This window comes from Antedon mediterranea, chromosome 10 (assembly GCF_964355755.1).
Source record: "Antedon mediterranea chromosome 10, ecAntMedi1.1, whole genome shotgun sequence".
Taxonomy (NCBI): Eukaryota; Metazoa; Echinodermata; class Crinoidea; order Comatulida; family Antedonidae; genus Antedon; species Antedon mediterranea.
In genome coordinates, this window is record NC_092679.1 from 261,408 (window position 1) to 284,095 (window position 22,688).

At 32.0% G+C, this 22,688-nt stretch overlaps 2 protein-coding genes across 6 annotated transcripts in view; both read left to right on the forward strand.

Annotated features, from left to right (window-relative positions):
* The first annotated feature begins 698 nt into the window (after window positions 1-698).
* LOC140059798 (crooked neck-like protein 1) lies at window positions 699-6,713 on the forward strand. The gene is made up of 14 exons (XM_072105719.1): window positions 699-994; window positions 1,417-1,506; window positions 1,744-1,898; window positions 2,030-2,113; window positions 2,261-2,500; window positions 2,727-2,907; window positions 3,089-3,250; window positions 3,631-3,831; window positions 4,178-4,318; window positions 4,514-4,660; window positions 4,925-5,119; window positions 5,234-5,389; window positions 5,694-5,786; window positions 5,954-6,713. The coding sequence occupies exons 1-14, from the start codon at window positions 950-952 to the stop codon at window positions 6,104-6,106; spliced, it is 2,043 nt and encodes a 680-aa protein (XP_071961820.1). The 5' UTR covers window positions 699-949; the 3' UTR covers window positions 6,107-6,713.
* Window positions 6,714-9,023: 2,310 nt separating this feature from the next.
* Window positions 9,024-22,688, forward strand: part of LOC140060940 (alpha-actinin-like) — a 29,216-nt gene continuing 15,551 nt past the window's right edge. For 2 of the 5 annotated variants that reach the window (XM_072107312.1, XM_072107315.1), the window contains exons 1-4: window positions 9,024-9,229; window positions 17,844-18,078; window positions 19,584-19,670; window positions 20,982-21,069. In XM_072107312.1, coding sequence (XP_071963413.1) covers window positions 9,149-9,229; window positions 17,844-18,078; window positions 19,584-19,670; window positions 20,982-21,069 — 491 coding nt within the window. In that variant the 5' untranslated portion in view covers window positions 9,024-9,148. Of the gene's footprint in view, window positions 9,230-17,843; window positions 18,079-19,583; window positions 19,671-20,981; window positions 21,070-21,206; window positions 21,295-21,374; window positions 21,463-22,688 lie in introns of all 5 variants that reach the window. The other 3 variants (XM_072107311.1, XM_072107314.1, XM_072107313.1) reach the window with 2 other exon arrangements.

Sequence of the window (22,688 nt, forward strand, 5' to 3'; positions counted from 1 at the left end):
GCACCTCAATAAAATGTAATGAATTGATATGTAAAAAGTAATGATTTAGTATGTGAACACTAATGATTTGGGATGTGAACACAAATGATTTGAGATCAGATGTGAACAATAATGATTTGGGATGTGAACACTAATGATTTGGGATGTGAACACAAATGATTTGAGATCAGATGTGAACAATAATGATTTGGGATGTGAACACTAATAATTTGAGATGTGAACACTAATGATTTGGGATGTGAACACTAATGATTTGGGATGTGAACACTAATGATTTGGGATGTGAACACTAATGATTTGGGATGTGAACACTAATGATTTTGGATGTGAACACTAATGATTTTGGATGTGAACACTAATGATTTGGGATGTGAACACTAATGATTTGGGATGTGAACACTAATAATTTGGGATGTGAACACTAATAATTTGGGATGTGAACACCAATGATTCGGGATGTGAACACTAATGATTTTGGATGTGAACACTAATGATAAACTAAACATAATAGACATTGAAGGAAATATTAATCGATATTACTATCTCTCTATCTGTCTACACTATCAATCAAAAATGTGATGGTCCCATTATATATGGACGTGACATGATGATCCGGGATGATGATGGGGCACTACCATATTTAAGCATATTATCACTACCATATTTGGGCACATCACACTTTTTTTGTCGTCAAACTAGTTTGATAGTGCAGAGTTATGAGCACAACTTGAATTGAAGAAGAACAAACTAATCAAATAAAAGGTTTGGATCAACGTGAATCACTATTAAAGAGATAACGCGTTTTTGTCCATGTGGAACGACTCGGTGTACGAATTCGACTATGGAGCGCACACGTCCGAATTGGATTTTTTCGAAGAGAGAGAGGCGCGGAGCCAGCGTTTAGAGAACGTTTTGTTTTTCCTTATTCTGTTATTTTTACGGAAACAAAATGGCTTCAACTGCATCAAAGAGTAAAGTGCCAAAAGTGGCAAAGGTATGTTAATTAATTAAAATATTTTATATATTTGGCAATTGCCTAATATCTGTAAACAAAAGCTAGGCCCAGTCTTGAAAATGTCCAACCTTCACACATGCCGTTGACACATCGGTGAATTAGCGGACAGTCGATGGTTTGAGATCAAAAAGATGACTAACAACATGGGCCTAGCCGATAGTTTATTGTTTCGTTCGTATTATTGTGGTAAATCAATTTATGTCGTACTAGAATTACATAGAGTAACGAGTATATAAACTTATAATATAAATATAATGAAATTAAATACAATTATTATTAATTTTAATGTTATGTTTTAATAATGAATTTATATTTTTATGAACATTTGATAATTGCAAAAAAAATATGTAGGCATAGAGGATTATCATTTAAGTCTTATTATTTATTAATTCATTTTCAAGGTTAAAAATAAAATGCCAGCTGAAATGCAGATTACAGCGGAGCAAATTTTACGAGAAGCTAAAGAACGAGAACTTGAGCACCAACCACCAGTAAGTACGATACTTAACATGAGTAAGACCAGAATTGTTAATAAAATTTACAAAAAAAAAATTGAAAAAAAGAAAGAAGGGTAATAATTGCACTCCACTGCATTGTTACTTATTGAATTTAAGAGTACTTTCAAAGTGGTTGAAGAAAACATTTTAATAAAATATTTTTGCTTTATTTTTATCGATCTGCTTTTCCCAATAATAATTACAGTAGAGAAACTTTATTTTATACACTAGCCACCACGACAAAAAATTACAGATCCTGATGAGTTACAAGATTTTAGGTTGAGAAAGCGGAAAGAATTTGAAGACAACTTGCGAAAGAACCGGACTGTTATGGGCAATTGGATCAAGTATGCACAGTGGGAAGAAAGTCAGAAAGAAATTGATAGGTATTGATAGAAATTGATAGGTATTGTACCGGAATTATTATTGTAATGTATGTAATTTACCGATTTATATTTATTTATTATTAGTCTTTAAAGAGGGATATAACACTTCTTTCCTTTATTTAATATTACAGAACTAGATCCATTTATGAACGTGCTTTGGATGTTGATCATCGAAATGTTGGAATTTGGCTCAAGTACGCTGAGATGGAAATGAAGTAAGTATTTTATTTAAAAAGTGCATTTTTATTCTCTCAAAGAAGACAACCCTGTTCAAATTGCCTGATGCCAACTTATTTATAGCTTTTTCAAGTTTTAAAGTACTTAGAAATGTAATGGCATTAATAAATTGTTTTTTACCACAGGAATCGGCAAGTGAATCATGCACGAAATATCTGGGACAGAGCAATAACCATTCTACCACGTGCAAACCAATTCTGGTACAAATACACGTATATGGAAGAGATGCTGGGGAATGTGGCGGGAGCACGTCAAGTGTTTGAGCGCTGGATGGAATGGGAACCAGAAGAACAGCCATGGTTTACATATGTTAAGTTTGAACTTAGATATAAAGAGTTTGATCGGGTCCGTAACATCTATGAACGACATATCCTTTAATGCTTGGCTGCGATGCTTAGCATAGTTTTATTTCATTTTTTTTTTATTTCATACGCATCCAACAGCGAATAACTTGCCTCAGTCTCATTTGAGGTTTAGGAAGTGGAGTTGAAAAAATCGTGCATTACAACCCTGCACTTGGTTTATTGCAATATGCTGTAATCAAACAAATGTAAAAAATTAAATAAAACATTTTTCCTTAACATGTATTTTACTTATCCTTGTGCATCCAATCATTAAGAACTGGATCAAATATGCAAATTTTGAGGACCACAACAGTTTTTCCAGTAATGCACGGTCTGTGTATGAACGAGCGATTGAATTTTTTGGAGAAGATAACATGGATGAAAATCTATTTGTATCATTTGCTAAATTTGAAGAAAGACAGAAAGAGGTAAAAATGTGTTGACTATTTCAAGATGAATGTAATGAAACTTTGGGGTATTCTTTACTTAATTTTTTTTTTGGAAATGCATGGTGTACTGCAAACCTTCCTTTACTTACTACTCTTTTGCTTAAACAATATTTAACATTTTGTATCTTGTTATTAATCAAGTCTGTTATTTTGATTACAGTTTGAGCGATCTCGTGTTATTTATAAGTACGCACTTGAACATATTCCTAAAGAACATGCTCAAAATTTGTTTAAAAATTATACGATATTGGAAAAGAAATACGGAGACAGGGAAGGAATTGAAGATGTTATAGTGAGCAAAAGAAAGTTCCAATATGAAGAGGTAGGAACATCATTAGTATTAAGTGATATTTTTAAATTCAATATTAAATTAAAATTTTTTTTTAAATTTATTAAAATGATTGAATGTTATTATAATTAATAAGCAAAACTACATAATGTTGGATTAGTGTAATATATATATTATATATTATTACAATAATGGTTGCTTATAAACTTAGCTAGCCAAGTAATTCTTGGTTTACTATTATCCCACAATTAAATAAATAATTTTGTTCTGTTGTATTTTAGTTTATTTAATTAGAACTAACTTTTTTTTATGTACATTTTTTTTAACTTAGCAGGTATAGAAGAAATTCTAAACCGCTCAGTAAAATACTAACATATTATATATTTTCACAATACTTGTTGTTTTATCCGTAGGAGGTCAAGGCGAACCCAAATAATTACGACTCATGGTTTGACTATCTGAGATTGGTAGAGTCCGATAACAATGAGGAAGTGATACGAGATGTGTATGAGAGAGCTATTGCAAATGTGCCACCAACCCCTGACAAGCGCTTGTGGAGACGCTACATCTACTTATGGATCAATTATGCATTGTATGAAGAGTTGGAAGCTAAGGTAAATAAAATATAGATAAAAATAATAATGGAATTTGGCTTATGGTCTATTCAGGCCTAGTTATTAATTACTTGGACAATTGTTGGGTGTGTCACCAATTTACCCAGGTCATCCTTATTGTCTCCACTTACAGCCATCTCTCCCAATACAGTATACCCTTAGAATGGCCCAACTCTGAATGTGATTTTAATAATAAAAAAAAATTTGGGACCTTTTTGACCAAGAAAAGTCTTGTTTTTGGAGAGTTTCCAGTTTACGAAGAGTTTGGTATTGGAAGAGTCGGAACTGCTGTTGCTAGTTGGTTTCATTAATTTATCAACAATTGTTTTTTCCTCCTTTTCCTCAGGATATGGAGAGAACAAGGCAAGTGTACAAAGCATGTATAGATTTAATTCCACACAAGAAGTTCACATTTGCAAAGATTTGGCTTTTGTATGCTCAGTTTGAGGTCAGGCAGAAAGAATTGCAAGCAGCTAGGAAAGCTTTAGTAAGTGCCCCCATCTCGTTTAGTTTAACTCAGGTTAGTCTAGACTATTAAACTAGCTTGACAAAAAAGTGTGATGTGCCTAAATGGTAGTGATATAACATCATTATGACCATATATGGGCCTATCACATTTTTTGATAATTCCTAGAATATGTTTTATTTCTACAATTGTTTTACAAACTAATTCTTTTTGTAGGGTTTTGCTATTGGTAAATGTCCAAAGGACAAGATATTCAAAGGCTATATTGAGCTGGAATTACAACTTCGAGAGTTTGATCGTTGTCGGATCTTGTACGAAAAATTCTTAGAATTTCATCCTGAAAATTGTACAACTTGGATGAAGGTAAAGATTGCTTGTAATAAAGTATAAAACTGATAAAATGTACCACTAAATTAGTTTAAATTTATCAAAATCAGCCACTGTGTCGTGGACAGATAAGAGAGCGCCTTATAGTGGCTGCACTGACATGACGTGACCCTTAGTGGAGAAGCATGTAGTTGAAAAGTGTAACATCTGAGTTCACAGCGCATAGAGATTTTTGTATTATGCGCTATACAAATTTAAAACCATTAACCATGTTAATATGCTGTACTTTATCATTAACAGTATGCCGAGCTAGAGAGTATTCTTGGAGACGAGGTTCGAGCTCGTGCCCTCTATGAGCTTGCAATCAATCAGGCTAAACTGGACATGCCAGAGATGTTGTGGAAAGCATACATTGATTTTGAAATTGAACAAGAAGAATATAACAGAACAAGGGATTTGTATCATAGGTTACTTGAAAGAACACAACATGTTAAGGTAAGAACACAACATGTTAAGGTAAGAAGGTGAAACACAACATATATGGTCATTGCATCTACATTACAATATGGAGATTTTATTTCTAACTTTTTTCTTCCTTTTTACTTAAAGGTTTGGATAAGTTTTTCTCAGTTTGAGTTGTCGCTGGGCACTACGGAAGCAGTGCTTGAATGTAGGAAGATTTATGAAAAAGCTAACAAGTCATTGAGGCATTCTGATGAGAAAGAGGAGCGATTGATGCTGCTTGAGTCATGGAAAGACTTTGAAGTGAGTCGCATTTCTATTACATTCGACAGCAACTAACTTGCCAATGATGGATAAATTATATACTTATAAACTATGTCTCGTGTAAGACTTATAGGGTGGAGTAGAAACAGTGAGTTACATTCCTGACACTAGGTCAGTATTAAACGGTTAAAAGTAATAGAGCCTAATAACATTTATATGTTATGTTTATTTCTATATCATATATAATGAGATAATTGTGTTATTTTTAACACCGCAAACACCCATACAGGAGACATGGGAGGTGTTTCAGTGGTAGAATTTAGCATTCCTGATTCTATTTTAGGATGAGTATGGAGATCTGGAAACACAAGAAAAGATAAGAAAAGAAATGCCAAAGAGAGTAAAGAAACGAAGGAAAATTGAAACAGAAGATGGGGTAATTTTTATTTTTTCTTTTATGTTTACCATTACATGTATGGGTAAAGTTTCTTAATATCTCTTATCATGTTTTAAAGATAACATGGCACGAATAATTTCATTTATATGTATAGGAACATTTTATGTGGCAGGATCAACATATTTATATGTATTTATTATTATTAGTCTGATGCCGGTTGGGAAGAGTATTATGATTATATTTTCCCAACTGATGAAGCTAACCAACCAAGTCTCAAACTATTGGCACTGGCTAAGAGATGGAAGAAAGACCAAACAGACAAACCAAAGAATGAAGAAGAAGATGAAGACGACCAATGAATCATGTTGAAAACTTAAAATTACACAAACTTTCCAACTTCCAATAAGACTTAATAAAGCTAGAGTGATCAGCAACAAGATATTTATTATTAGCATATTAAAACACAGAAAAGTTTGTAAAGATTGCGACACCCAACCAAACCAACCAACCCAAACCAACCAACCCAAACCAACCAACCCAAACCAACCAAATTAAGCTTGGTACCATACATTACATTTGTATTGTTGCGCCAAGAAAAGAAGTACCGGAAATTTATGTTATAGCATTGGAGACTAAAACAAAATAAATTGTTATATATATTTAATTGTAATGATCACATCATCAATACATATCTGTGGTGAAGTATTGGCCACTCATTTAAATAAAAGTTTAGTATGTTGACTACTATTTATGACTGAGGTATAATCCCATGCTTCAATTCTATTGTTAATGCAATCCAAGCATAATCCCACCCCCTCATTTCGTCCCCCTGGACTATACTGTATGTATTAATGCAATTTTGTGATGCTGTATCATAACAAGTTGACAGAAGTTTAAATGGATTGTATGGTTAGATTTACTGTAAAAAAACACTTGTAATAAACGATTTTTTGTAATATAACATTGTCAGTCACTTTCAATTTTGTTTTCTATTATCTGTATGCATGGTTGAGAATAATTTTTTCTACTAAAATCACGTCAACCAAAATGGTAGAGATGTGCGCGCGTGGTGGGAACTCAAATTTACAGGTTTTTTTCGACCCCATTTTTTACTTACGCCACTCGGAAATTTAATTTAGTTTTTTTAATAACATGAAGTTACATCAACATTTTTTTAGGTTTTTGTGCTGTACCTAAAATACTTCATGGCCATTATACAATCAGAAAATTTTTTTTTATTTATTTATCATACGTTTTCTACATCTTTATACTGAACATGGAGTAAAGAAAACTCCAAGGGTAAACTAAATAATATCTCTGTAGTACCAACTCCCTAGAAACCGACCAATCATCATACTATATATTACTAGTTGTAGTCAAAGTGGGCGTGGCCGTCATTGATACGTTTTTGTATTTGGTTATAAATATTCCAATAAAAAAGCGAATAGTTTTAATCAACTCTTTTCATCAAAAACAATACATTGAATTTTACATAATAATTGCATGGTTGATTGAACATGAAATAGGCCGGTATGTTGATCGGACTGGTAGAAACAATACATTATACCATTTAAGGGCACCAAGCGTGAGTACTTAGTACTATGTAGTGAGAATATACAAATCAATCATCAAACGTTTTATTTACGCTAAATACTCATTAATACGTAAATTGCCTCAATGAAAGCTAATACCAATTGATCGGTTTTCATTAGTGATCGATTGATCTAGGATTTTAAATTAAAGCGACGAGGGGGGTGTTGCTGAAATAATAATGTTGCTAATATAATTGATTTATTTCTATTCTAATTGTCTCCGTGTTAGACAATGACTTAAAGCGTTTCGCTACTAAAATAAGAAAGAGGTGGATGATGGTACCAACTTGGACGTAACATAAGGACGTAACCGCACTTCAATCACGCTGGTTCCTCTCTCTCAAGGCGCACCGCAACGGCGCGCATAGGCGCAACGGAAATGACCAATCAAAAGGGACAGTTAATCGCGTCGTAGTTGGTCATTGTTCCAGAAGTTGGAACAGGCCTTACGATTTAAATTACGGTGTTTACGATATTTAAGTCGATACTGTATTGGATTGGAGGTCGGAAATCCGCCTAATTTTTATTTGAGGGCTAAATTATTATTAAATAAAATGAAATTCGTGGAATGTTCTGCAATCTATCCATGTATGTTTAGTAAGGCACATTGTAACGGAATTTACCGCAAACCAGACGTGACGATATTTACATTCACAGATTATAATATTTGTGTAACTTCCGTTCACTACCGTAAAAATAAAGTAAACACAGTGCAATCGGATCAGTGAGAATCGGTCAACGGTTAGTTCCATTGATTGTATTTATTATTACTTATTAATAATTATTTACTATTTAATATCCATAAAAGTCGTTTAATATCATTTTTAGTAATGATTAAATAGGAGAAAAGTTGATTGACAACTCATCATATTTTATACCAAAGTCACATGTAGACGTACCACAAGTACTCCGTCGAAGTGACGTCGGTCGGGTCATCTTTTAAAGTTTTTAGCTAGTTACGGTACCACTGTTTGTGTCCCCGCGAGGATGTCGCATCTCATGTTACGTTCCCTAAATGATTAAAAAAAACTTATTTATCAATATTTAAAATAAGTGAATATAAATAATTCCGTAATTTATTAATAATTTGAATCTTGGAAACTCCAACCATAAACCTATCAAAGTTCCATTTTTTATTTACCTGAAAAACCATAATTTAAAGTAAAACAAGTTAGATTGTCTACAAGCCAATGTGTTTTGGTTAAAATCGTTTATTTTAGTGACATTTTATCTCGTTTTTCTTTCTACGGAAGTGATTAACTTTATCTTTATTATTCATATTTTCGCTTACAACACATCTTTAAATAGATAGATCTAACACCGTCTTGTTGATCATTTTTGTAATTATTAAAAGTACGGTAGGCCTACACAGAAGCCCCCATCGTTATTTAAATTTGTCACTTATTTTGATAGAATTAAACTTGACATGCGGATGTAAATTAATCATACATGCTTGTCCGGTTTTCCCTGTGTTGAAATTTGACTACTCTATATTAAAAAATGATGACGTCATTTTAAAAACATATCCGATTTAGCTTTTTATTTAAAATATTGAAAAGTACGAACTTATTAAATATTAGTCATTTTACTGTAACACCGATTGCTGCTGAACTTTCATTGCGCTGATCATTTCATATTCTCCTAACCTACTTCCGGGTCAGCAATCGGTACCTTGTGGCGGGGGCAGAACCGATAACCTCCGAGGTAACGCGTGCGGAAGTAGTAGTAACGTTAGGTTCTGTTTTTACCATTTTATGTGATTGAAGGCACATAACCTGGACTTTATTTTATTGCAAGTCAGACGTCAAAATGAATGATTATATGGAACAAGAGGAGGAATGGGATCGTGAAGTGGTATTAGATCCAGCATGGGAGAGGCAGCAAAAGAAGGTAGGCCTACGATGGTTTGATAAAGCAAAACGTAGTTGGGCGGCCATAGAGGGAGGTTTGGTGCTGATGCTGACTTCAGATTTAAAATGTATGATGTAGCCTAGGCATAGGGCCTAGAGGCCTAGCCTAGTAAGATAGGCCTAGCTAGCTTAGGGCCATACCTAGCTCCGCTAACCTAGGAGTCCCTAGCTCTCTAAATTCTATGTGGCACAGGCCTACTAAATTTCTATATAGGCTAGGCGAATTGAGATGGTGGTATTTATTTTATATTGTCAATTTTTTATTTTGATGATCTCTTCATTCATGGTTACCCTCTTCATCAGTCTCAGATCATTAAATGTTGAACTTGTAAGTAGCCTAGTTTAGTACTCTACAATTCAGGCAATACAGGTTGTATTACAAATTTATAATAAGTAATAATATAAATTATAATATGCATTGCAGGGTACTGGTGTATTGTTTTTAAGTTTTATTTACTTAACTAGTTAACTGTACAGATTTATTTGTTTTTACACATTTACATTTTTGTTGCAACAATGAGTTTGTTCAAATACATTAGTGTTTACTCAACGCGATCCAATTTTCGCAACGCATGAGATTTAAAAAAAAAAAAAACGTCAGCCATCAGAAATAAGAACTTGTATATGGCATGCGATGGGTCACATACTGTAAGCTTTCAACGACCCAACATCATCAAGCAAGTAATGAAGCAAGTAATTCTGAAATAAAAAATTCAGAACTGTATAATATTTGTTTTGTATTAAATTCTTCCAATTATAATAAAATTTGGTATTTGATTGCAATGTTCTGGTCAATGATAATGCTCTGCCTTACAATTTAAAACAGGTTTATTATTGTTTTGCATACTGAGGTCATTGACCTTGTACTGTATTCTGACCTTTTGTTGTCATAGGTAACACACTGCCAATAATATGATTTTTGTAATGCTAGTAGAAAATAATTAAATATCTTGCAAGCAATAATTTAATATGAGAACTTGCACAAATGAGCAAATTGTTTTTTCTTGAAGATTTAATTTGATACTTTCTGGGCATTACCTGTAATACTGTCATAATAAAATTGTGTGCAATCCAGAACAAGTTATTTTCTGCTTTCTAACTAAGTACACTGTACAGTATTTTAAGTCTGGTTCCTTGGAAATTATAGTACACAGTATTTTTCAATGGTCGTATTGTTAGGTGCAAGTGCTTGTGTTCTCTTGTTCTACTACTATATCTTTTAATTGTAACTGAATTTAAGTCATTGTTTATTTATTATGTAAAGTCAAGTTTCAAACTTAATCGCCATAAGAAACCAAAGGCAGTATAGCATTTAGAAGCTTGTAATTTAATATTAATTGTATTCATTACTATAGTCTATAGTAACATTGCTCTATCATACTTGATATTCTGTATAATAAATACAGCAATTTACAGTTTATGTTGATAACAGTATTTTACGCGTTATTCTGAATTTTGGAAAATGTTGACATTTAACATTTAATTTGATTGTGATTCTTTGTATCCTATCAGTACTGACCCACTAATAATTCTTGTTTTAAGGCCTTTAAATTGCTTTGGGGTTATAACTGTAATTTATATTTCAAATGTATCAGAGTATTTGTAGTCAAATTGAAAGTTTAGTATTACTATTTTTACACCCTATCCTACAATTATGTGGTTTAACTTATTACTCAAGTAAATAAATAATAGTTATTTAATATTATTGTTATGATGATTAGTGGTAAGAACAGACCACAAAAAATGTGAGGTTAGGTACAGAGTTGGCCTCCTCTGACGTAAGCATCTAGGAGACCGGTAGGATATCAGTACTGTACTCATTCAGCCTTATAGGCATACAGTAAGCGTCCAAGCTCAAATGCCTGGCATACCTAGCATTCACCACCGGTTCAGTTTATATCACCATTGATTGGTACAGTGCTACTATCACAAACATTGTCTAAGGACATTTGCTTATAAGTAGTTTTACTTAATACTACTGTACCATTCATACATTTCTAAGCCTTTATTAGTAGATTAAAAGTTGACTAATACATGACAATTGGAAGACTGGACATTTACATAAAATTAAAAAGGGATTTTTCAATTCTCTACTTTAATTTGATATAGGAAAACTAAAGTACTAGAATTTAAATTATCTATCTGGCTGATCAATGGTAAATTATGTACTACACCTACTGTGTAGTGTGATAATTAAAACAGCACCACTTTGTGTCAACTGGAATACACTGAAATCTGGTGGCCAATTAACGCTGTATAAAAAAAATACAGTATAGCTTTCATTAATTCTGAGTTTAGTGTCATAAATAACATTATTTTAGATTCAATTTCATTATTATTATTACAATACTTAAGTATGTTATTGTTAGTATACAGTAGTTAGTATAGTGTAACCAGGAAGGATTAGAAACCAGTGCTTTCATGACATAATGAACAACAATCAACAATTAATCTTAATTGATAAGAAAACAATTAATCTCTCTATCATGTTCTAATTACACATAATAGTGATATGTTTTATTAATGAAAGGAAGAGTAGTATTAAAATAAAAAGTATATTTATTTTCTTGTTGGTGTTTCCCATTGTCTATGGTGATGACTCACTGAATTGGCAGATTATCAAATGGGTGTTTCTATCTATTGATTTGTTTTTTCAGTAAGCTAGGTGTTCCACTTGATGCGCTTTTGATGACATCATACTTATGCATATTAAATGCCCATATTTGGAGATATTGTAGCATTAGACTTTAATGATCCGCCTGCTGTGGGGTGCAGTGTCTTTGACCTTTTAGTGGTGTGTCAGATTAGATTCACTTTGTATTATTGTTTCATGGAATTTTACAGAAAAAAAATCACAGTTTAGTTTTCCTAACTAGGAGGTATTTATTTGATTATACATGTTACCGTATTCTTACACCCAAAAAAATAAATGCCTTCCCTGAATAAACTCCTCCCTTGAATAAACGCTTCCCTAGAATAAACGTCTCCCTAAAAACCTTCCTGAACGATAAATTCCCCCACCCCTTGAACAATAAAGCCCCCACCCCTTGAACAATAAAGCCCCCACCCCTTGAACTATTAATAAACATTATAAATGTGGTACTGTACTTTATGGTAACTGATAACTTAACAGGTAGTTAAGTGTTACATAATACAATTTAATTAATGCTAAAAGAAAATTGAATTTTCATGCATACTTTTTTAAGCTAAAAAAGTCAGTTTGAACAAAGTTGTCACTAAAGCTACAATTGTTCAAGTTAGAATTAATAATGAAGGACAAACTATCATAAAACAAGGTTAATTGCATGTCTATAGTAGCAGCAGTAAATTATAGTGTCGCTCATTAGTCACTACAACTTACAAGTTACAACCAATTTCATAACCATTAAAACTAATGATGGAGTTGTTTTAGTATTGTTGTGTGTTTAGTACTAACTGGATGATTCAGTGCTGTTTGAACAAATTATTTTGATACAGAAACTTTACAGTACAGTAGTACTACAGTAGCTGCTAGATAAAAGCAGTGGCCGTATTCACACTTAACTCAATAAATATAAGTATTTCCCCCTAAATTGTATTCAATTAGATACAAGATTTTTATTTTAAGGGTACAGTGTTTCCCTTAGCCTAAAGTGTGAATGGTGAATACGGCCACAGGTTCTTAGATTGGGCCAAAATAAATACCAATTATTCTTGTAATTCTTTTTAATGAAAGATTTGAATTCGCAAGTTTATATAGTTTTGATTTTCTGGGCATCTGGTTTTGAGATTACTCTATACAGTGTACTTAACAGTATCATGAAATGATATCAATACAGTACATTCAAACACAGGCTGAACATCTGTATGTACAATAAATAATACTTTCACTTCTTCATGGCATTTACCTTAAGGTTTTGTTTTTTTTTGTTCTCCTAAATTAAACTATACATTATTCGTTTGTTGCCGAAAATGTACATTCCCACACTAAACAAATAACAGTTTAAAGGAAGTAATGTGAATTTGTTTACAGGCACCTTTAACATTTTTAAATTATTTTATATCTACTATTACTAATATAGCTATAAATCTATTAACTATGTAGTATTTTTGATAGGCAGGCTAATACCGTATAATAAGGGTTAAACAATCACATTGTATCTATAGTAGATAATCCTTGTTTGTGAGAGAATCTTTTTACCAGCAGCAGCCTTATCAACAAGAACTAATGATCTCAACAGGTCTGTAAAAGTCAACAGGGGTGCAATGCTAAACAAATTTAAAGCTTTTCATTTCTGTATTTACTTAGCTGACTTATTGTATCAAGCCAATCGTTTCATACTCTATTGAGGTCACATGGCAGATAATGTAAATAAATTGTTTGTAAGATTTATAAGGGCATAGTCCGCCAAACATGTTTCTTTCAACCTACAGTACCCTATCAATGCCAACCTACAGTACCCTATCAATGCCAACCTACAGTAGTAGTACCCTATCAATGTATGCTACTGTACTACTGTACAGTACAGTAGTTGTTCTTTAGAAAAGAAATACAAAATCTGTAGCTGGCCTATAGAAACATAACTACTATTCTAGTGACTATTAATTAGGGTACATGATCACTGGACACTCAAGATATGCAGCGTATAATCAAAATTTGAAAAATCAGGAAATTATTAATGTTAATTATGCCCTATGGAAACAACAAAAAGGAAACACATTGTTATATAACATTGTACTGTATGTAATGTATGTATGTTATTATTAAACCATATGGTGAGAACATTAAATACTGTTGTATTGACATTGTCAACTGGCAATTTGACATTAAGGGTCCAGTTGATGCAAATACAATATGTTTCACAGTTTAATATTTATAACTGAAGATACAGACTGAGTTATTAAAATTAAATTGAAAAAAACTAAAATGTAGAGTTATATAGCATACTGTAGTTAGTACTGTATTACACTATTTGGTATAGACTAGAGTTATTTTAAAAGTACTTTAGTCACATATAGTAACTAACAATGTACATGTACAGTAGCTTCAATTTTACAGTACAGAAGGCACAACAGTAAAAAGGGTTGTTGTACCTATGGTACATTAACTGTGTACTAAACTGTACTGTACTGTCAGTAAGATGGAAACAAGATAGCAATGTAATACTAAGGCGATCCCCAATGCTATGTGTTGATACAGACATCTAGATGATGCTGGAAATTGAGAGCAGTCTTTAGTCCTAGTTTGGAGATGGTCCAAGTATTTCTATTATAAAGTGTAATTATAGCATCATTGAGTAATCCATTAACATTGCCAACTTACTTGAACCTTCTCATCAAGTCAAGGTCACAATGTAAGAATACATAGGTATATCTGCACATTCATAAAGTTTATGTTATTGTTAATACAAAAGAGTGAAATTTTAACTCTTCCTTGGTTTTATGAATCAAATGGTTGGAAAGTACTGTACATACATTGTACTGTACCATGTCAGCTGTTTATTGAATGCTAACGTTTTCCTTTATTTAGATACACAGTAATACTAATAAAGTAATATCAGTGATTGATACAAAATGTCATTGAATGACTAACATTTAGACTTTTGCTTAATGCGCTATATATTCCTAAATAATTATTACTATACTAATGAATATCTTTAGAAGTTCAGTTGTTTCATCAGAAGTAGATAATGAAATTCAAATTAATATATGGGTGGATCCAGGATTTTTAAATAGAGGAGGCCATAGCCTAAAAATGACGTATTTGAGCCACTTTCCCGCTTTCTTTGAATCTGCCCATGAGCTACTGTACTTATCAAAAGTATCATTTCACTGACTTCAACAAGTATAGAATCTTGCATAAGACAGTTTTACTGTGGTAATCGCAACAGAAGTAACGTGAATAGAAAGATTAATACATTTAAATCTGTGATTATCATTAGCAACAATACATGTCTAGGTGCTACTACTGACGTCATTTGTGTCATTGAGGACTTGTATTCAATTCTCTATTGTATTATTTACAATATTATTTTAACTTTAAGCAGGATGCTGAGGAGTTGTCTATTTCCTTTATCATTTTTTTATCCTCAATTAAAGTACCCACTTCTACAGTATAATGCCTGCCAATGAAAGGATAAAGTTTTTGGATAAAGAAGATTATTTCCTCATGCGGTTAAACTTATTTGTCATATACAGTATCTAGATTGATAACTGATCTATGCCATTTACCACTTCCAGTACTGTGTAAGTAAACCATTCTAGATTGATAACTGATCTATGCCATTTACCACTTCCAGTACTGTGTAAGTAAACCATTCTATGAACAAAAAACCACCATCAGCAAGGTAAGGGTATTGCTAAACTGAGCAAACCTCTTACAAACCAAGTAATTTTGATTAGATCACAACTAGAACTATAGGAGACATTTTATGAAAAAAAAATTGAAATTGGTGTAAGTTTGTCTCTTCAGATTTCACAGAACAAATCCCAAAAAAAAACCCCTTTAAACCAATTAATATTGATTACTGTATATGATAACTAGGACCTTAAAAGTAAGTATTATTACCTCCGCCAAGGAGGTTATGTTTTCACCCCTGTATGTTTGTGTGTGTGTGTGTGTCTGTGAACAGCCTGGAGGCCACAGTTTTTATCCGATTCTAACCAAATTTGGACACAATGATCTATGCCCAAAAAGCTCGGACGAGTTCGAATTTGAGGGGAAAGGTCATAGGTCAAGGTCACAACTAACAAAAAACTATTTTACTGCCTAGAGACCACAGTTTTGATCTGATTCTCACCAAACTTAGCCACAATGATCAATGACACATCATATAATTGTGGTTAAATTTTGAAGGGTCAGGGTCAAAGATCAAGGTCCACAAAAAACAAAACAAAAAGAAATAAAAATATAGTTAAAAAAAAAAAAAACCCTCAGTGGGACTTAAACCAGCAATCTCAACTGTGAGAGGCTGGATACATAACCATTACACCACACTGTCATCCACAACTTTGTAGTGTGCAGTTAACATATTTACACTTAGAACTAATAAAAAAAATGTAAAAAAAAAATAATCAGGGGGCATTTTATGTAGGGGAATTTTACAGTAGGCAGAGGTTTGTACTCTCGGAGTACCCTTTAGTTAATACTGTACCCCTATCAGCACACTAGCCAACATCTATTCTATGGCACAGCGCATTCCTTATCACCTACAAAGTACTGTATATTTTAGGAATTTGTGGGTGGGGTCTTGCCAGTCTAAGTACTACATACTCTACCGATCTACCAAAACACTGGCAACTTTTCTGTATCACAGTATTATTGTACAAACTGAATATATTGCCAGTCTGTTGACATAATAGTAATATTGTCTCGTGTTTTATAGTTAAATCTATGCTTTAAATCAATAACTAATAAAATATACAGAGTCTACTATTATAATTAATTCTGAATATTAATTTATTCGCAACCAATATGATAAAGAAATAACAATTGTTTGTTTCATAACAATAACATGTGACATGCTTTTACCATGTGGTTTGTAGAATAAATTATATTATGCAGGTCTACCTACAACAAAGATTACAGTAATATCAAGGTTATTTCATTGCATTTATAATGTATTAAATCAGGCCATTAGTTATCTCTTACAAAAATGGAAAAAAAATGAAGTTGATATTGCAAGCAATTCAGTTTACGTGCTAATTCTTAAGTACATGCTTGAGAACATTTTGAGAGAATCTTAACTTTTTAGAAAATGAAAATTAATAGAAATGATGACTGCTTAACTGTATAATTTATAAATTAATTTTTTAAGTTTTATATATCAGTTTCTGCTTTTACCGATTTGTTCTCATACTTAATCAATTTGTTCAAATTGACAAAAAAATGTGCCAATATAGTTTATTTTACAATCTGCTTCAATTTGCCATTTAAAATTCCATCTATTTTATGATATTAATATTTTAATGATTAAATGAGGTAAACAAACTTAGGTAGATTTTAAGTGATTTATGTCATTGCTATTTCATTCATAGAGTTATTGATATTGAGATTGTGTCAAATATTTTTCTGTTATTTTTGTCTGGAATGTGTCAGCACATCATAGCAGATGACACTATATTTAGGCATTCAATGGTCTTCAGTTAACTCTATCATATTATATTAGTACACCAGTTGAAATGTTAGCATTTTGCCCTAGGTTGCAATTTGAATTGATGACAACATGATCTAATATACTGATGACTTCCATTATATAATAATGTTTCATAAATAGGCTTATATGTGTCGAATAGTATAACCTAAAAATGTAGAACATGCTGATAAAGTCTTAAGGTTATTGAACCTTGACCTTTAGAGATGAATGGATAATAATTCAATCAAGTATCAATAATGAAAGAGTGAAATACATTCCTGTTTAAAGTCTAATATAAAAATATCATTTTGAATATTTGCAAAGTGTTTGATGACATGACACTTGAATGCATTTATCAAAATGACCTTGTTTTGCTGTTTTTATTAGATTTTATCCTTCTGTTCCGGAATTTTTTAACAATTTTTATCTTACATTTGTTCAAAATTAATGCAAAATAAAATGTATTATTTTTATTCGTAGACCTTCACAGCTTGGTGTAATTCTCATTTACGCCGAATGAATGTACAAATTGATGATTTAGAAGAAGATTTTAAAAATGGACTCCGACTTATTCTGTTACTTGAAGTTATTTCAGGAGAAAAACTACCAAAACCCGAAAGAGGAAACTTGCGTTTCCATAAAATATCCAACGTGAATAAAGCCCTTGAATTTATTGAACGTAAAGGAGTTAAACTTGTATCCATCGGCGCAGAAGGTTTGTATATTCTATTGTTTTGATTTACAAAATGTCATTCAGTAAAAAAGTTTGTATTTATATTTATACCTTTTGTAAAGTTACGTGTAGCTAAGCATTAAAAACATAGCATAAGATTTAATGCATTGATTGTGCAGTGTGAATTATCTAAATTCTTAAACTAGAACTTTAACTCGCTGTATTATGTTAACTGTAAACCCAATAAACACATTCATTTTCTGGTGCTAAAAATAGACTAATTACAGCAATTTGTACTACAATTTATTTAGTTACTATCTGTAATGCATTTTACAGTTGGTTACAAAACACTGATTGTGTTTAGATGTACAGACAAGCTTTGCAGATGTTATCTATACAATAGCCCTTGAGTATAATACATGTAATCTGCTACTGTTAGAAAAGAATACATTCTCGCCTAACCCATTGTTTAGAATTGTAATAGGTTCTATATTAGCAAGCATTGAACTGTAAAACCAATACAATAAGAGTCCCTTGTGTAAAAGAAAAACAAAATCATTCCAAGCCTCCATTTATTTCAATACAAATATATCTTCACTGAAATTTATATTTTAATTATACTGTAGTACAAACATTCTGTGATTAAAAGTTTTATTTATATAAAAACAAACTAAAATGAGATAAGGATTTACCACAGATAATCTGTATTCTTTTGAAGTTTTTCCAATTCTAATTTGTATCCAGTACAAAATATATAATTTAGTATGATAAAAATTATATCTCTCTTGCCTGCTATGTTGATTGCTGGTTATAATCATAAATTTTGAATTAATCAATGTTTGCAAATCTATAGTATATTTACTTTTGTACACTACAGTTAAATTTTTACGAGCTACATTTTATATTAACTTAAATATTTACAACATTAAATAAATTAGCAAGTATAATTTACTAATATTCATCATTGTCTGTTGCATAATTAGTCTAAATTAGAGCTTGACTAAGAGCCTACTTAGTCGTTGCTGATGGTTCTAACAGGGAATTTAAAGCCTTCTTTCTAATGCCGGGATAAAGCTACACATTACAAGAGGGAGAACCACGGGAATTCGCTTATTTTAGCAATGGGCAAAAGAGATGGATTTCAAAATGCTTGGTGGATAGCCATTAAGTACTTTGCAGCTATCTTACTTTTGCCATTAATGTTTATGTACTGTAAACTACATTGTCAGAACCCAATTCTTCACATCTGTACAGTATGTCCAGTATCATAGTATTATGTTAAGGTTAGATTAGGTTTACATAGAGACACTGTATTTATTTGTCCAGTATCATAGTATTATGTTAAGGTTAGATTAGGTTTACATGGAGACACTGTATTTATTTGACTGTACAAATTGTGGATACTGTACCAAGAATTGGCTTGTTGGCCATGCTGAAAGAGATATGAGAAATAAACATTAACCCTCTTAATATTTTATTTGATAGAAACTAGATCTAAATTACATTATAGTATATAAAACATTTGTTTAAACGTTTACTTTATACAGAGATTGTTGATGGAAACTTGAAGATGACACTTGGTATGATCTGGACAATTATTCTCCGATTTGCCATTCAAGATATTTCTGTAGAAGGTAGAGTAAAGTGGATAAAATATTTGTAAATTTCTAGTATAATCTAGTGTTCCTTAAGTCTTTACTACTAAGAACATTGGTATCCTCTGTTGATAGTATTACATCCTAATAATGAGATTTGACCAAATATAATCCTGTTTATGATAGAGAAAACTTATTTAACTATTTATTTGATCCATGATTCTTAAAAGAATTTGTAATAATTTCAAGTAATTATGTTTGGTTGGCAGATCACTGTGCATACTTAGATTTAATTAGTTCATTGATATTATTATATGTGCGCATAATACAGTAAATAAACAGAGTAGTTAAAGTGGGTCATTTTAAAGTATCATAATAGTTATTAAAGATGTATTGTCCCTTTTACTAATTCTAAACAAATTTTGTTTTAAATATTTCGAAAAAAATTTGGTCATTTTGAAGTATCATAATAGTTATTAACTTTCACCAAAAATTAGTCAAAAAAAAAAAAATTTAACTGAAATACAGACGTTTTTTTGTTCCAAAAATAACTTTGACTTCCAGTCAAAGTTTTTGATCAAAACATATCTCATAATTCACCGCGCTTGTTTGGCTACTCTGTATGCATAATCATAAAACTTCTTCGCGATCTGTGTGAAAGCACCTTCTAAACCGCGAAGAGTTGTAAATAATCCTAATTAGCATCATGCATAATGCATACTCGTGGTTTGAAATCTTTGTTTACTTTCGCTTGCGACGATTTTCTAGACGAAATGTAATTAAATTAATTTACCTGTTAATTACGTAAACTTGTTGTTTTTTGCTCGAATTTTCAACTTAAAGTGAATAACTTTAATATGGCCAATTTAAATTTAGAATATTTTGACCTTCATTTTTTGTGTCTCAAGGGAAAATACATCTTTAATCAGTCAAAAATTACACAAATCAATAGTGGTGTTGTTAGCTTACCTGGATAAACCAACATAGGCCTTTTTCCCTTGGAGGGGAGAACATAACTTCAAAAGTAATAACATTTTAAAGACTCCCTCCAAGCAAGTGGTATCGTCAATGAACCGTGCCCTCAGATGAACAACAACGCCCATACATACCTCAATGCATTTCTTAACTAATATTTATTTCAATTCTCATAATTTAGTGAGGTGAAGAGCAACTTATTTTGTGACTGAATGGTTGTTGTTGAACTTTTGCTGTGCTTTGAATCAAGAACAATGTCTTGTTTAATTTGCTAACATTTTTGTTTTCCTTTTAAGTTGCATTTTTTTAGTAGTCTAACCTGATTGGATCATTTTCTGACTGTTAAATATTTTAACGCTGTAATTTTTATTTCAGAGCTGTCTTCGAAAGAAGGCCTCTTGTTATGGTGTCAGAGAAAGACGGCACCATACAAGAACGTCAGTATAAACAACTTCCACATTAGGTAAAAAAAACAAACGATTTCCCGCCTGTCTTGAGTTGTTTTGCTGCCGTTTTATAATCCTTTTAGAGTTTAGATTTTTTTTAATTTTCATAATATGCATGTCCATGTCTAATACCATGCATGTTGCGTGCTTACAGAGATGACAGCCAAAGAAGGATTATTGCTCTGGTGTCAGAGGAAGACTGCTCCTTATAAGAACGTCAACATTGCCAATTTCCATACAAGGTAACCTTAGGTCGTTAACGACAACGCAAAATATCTAAAATATTAGCGTATAAATATATTTTGTGATTTCCGTTTAACAGAAAAGAGTGCAAAAGATGCTTTGTTATTATGGTGTCAACGAAGAACCCAACCTTATGACAACGTGAACATTCGGAATTTTCATACTAGGTGAAATTTGAATATCGTCTTTCACCCCAAATAAAGCCATCAAGATCATTTTAGAAATTAGTGGATTTCATTATTTTAATCATTTCATTTTGAAAAACATGATTCTAACATAATATAATTCAATTAGAGATATTTTATTAACAAATGACTGATATGGTTGAATACCTTCTTAGATTTTAGATTTGAATTATAAATAGAGTTTTTTGACATAGAATATTAATTTTTAAATAAGTTGCTGTAATTCTTAACTCTACTGATATTTAATAACAAGGTATTTGTAATATTAACATTCGTTTCTTATACCTTCTAAAAGGTAAGTATAACTTCTCTACATTCTGTAGAATCCTTAAAGCCCTTTCTAGAAGACCGATTTTGTTTCACCCAGTTTGCCATCAAACAAACAATAAGTTTTGTACTCCTTATCCCCATTCCGAGAACACACCCTATAAGGAATCAGTTGTTTAGAGAACACACCCTATAAGGAATCAGTTCTTTAGAGAACACACCCTATAAGGAATCAGTTGTTTAGAGAACACACCCTATAAGCAATCAGTTCTTTAGAGAACACACCCTATAAGCAATCAGTTCTTTAGAGAACACACCCTATAAGGAATCAGTTCTTTAGAGAACACACCCTATAAGCAATCAGTTGTTTAGAGAACACACCCTATAAGCAATCAGTTCTTTAGAGAACACACCCTATAAGCAATCAGTTCTTTAGAGAACACACCCTATAAGCAATCAGTTCTTTAGAGAACACACCCTATAAGGAATCAGTTCTTTAGAGAACACACCCTATAAGGAATCAGTTCTTTAGAGAACACACCCTATAAGCAATCAGTTCTTTAGAGAACACATCCTATAAGCAATCAGTTGTTTAGAGAACACACCCTATAAGCAATCAGTTCTTTAGAGAACACACCCTATAAGGAATCAGTTCTTTAGAGAACACATCCTATAAGCAATCAGTTGTTTAGAGAACACACCCTATAAGCAATCAGTTCTTTAGAGAACACACCCTATAAGCAATCAGTTCTTTAGAGAACACACCCTATAAGCAATCAGTTCTTTAGAGAACACACCCTATAAGCAATCAGTTCTTTAGAGAACACACCCTATAAGCAATCAGTTCTTTAGAGAACACACCCTATAAGCAATCAGTTCTTTAGAGAACACACCCTATAAGCAATCAGTTGTTTAGAGAACACACCCTATAAGCAATCAGT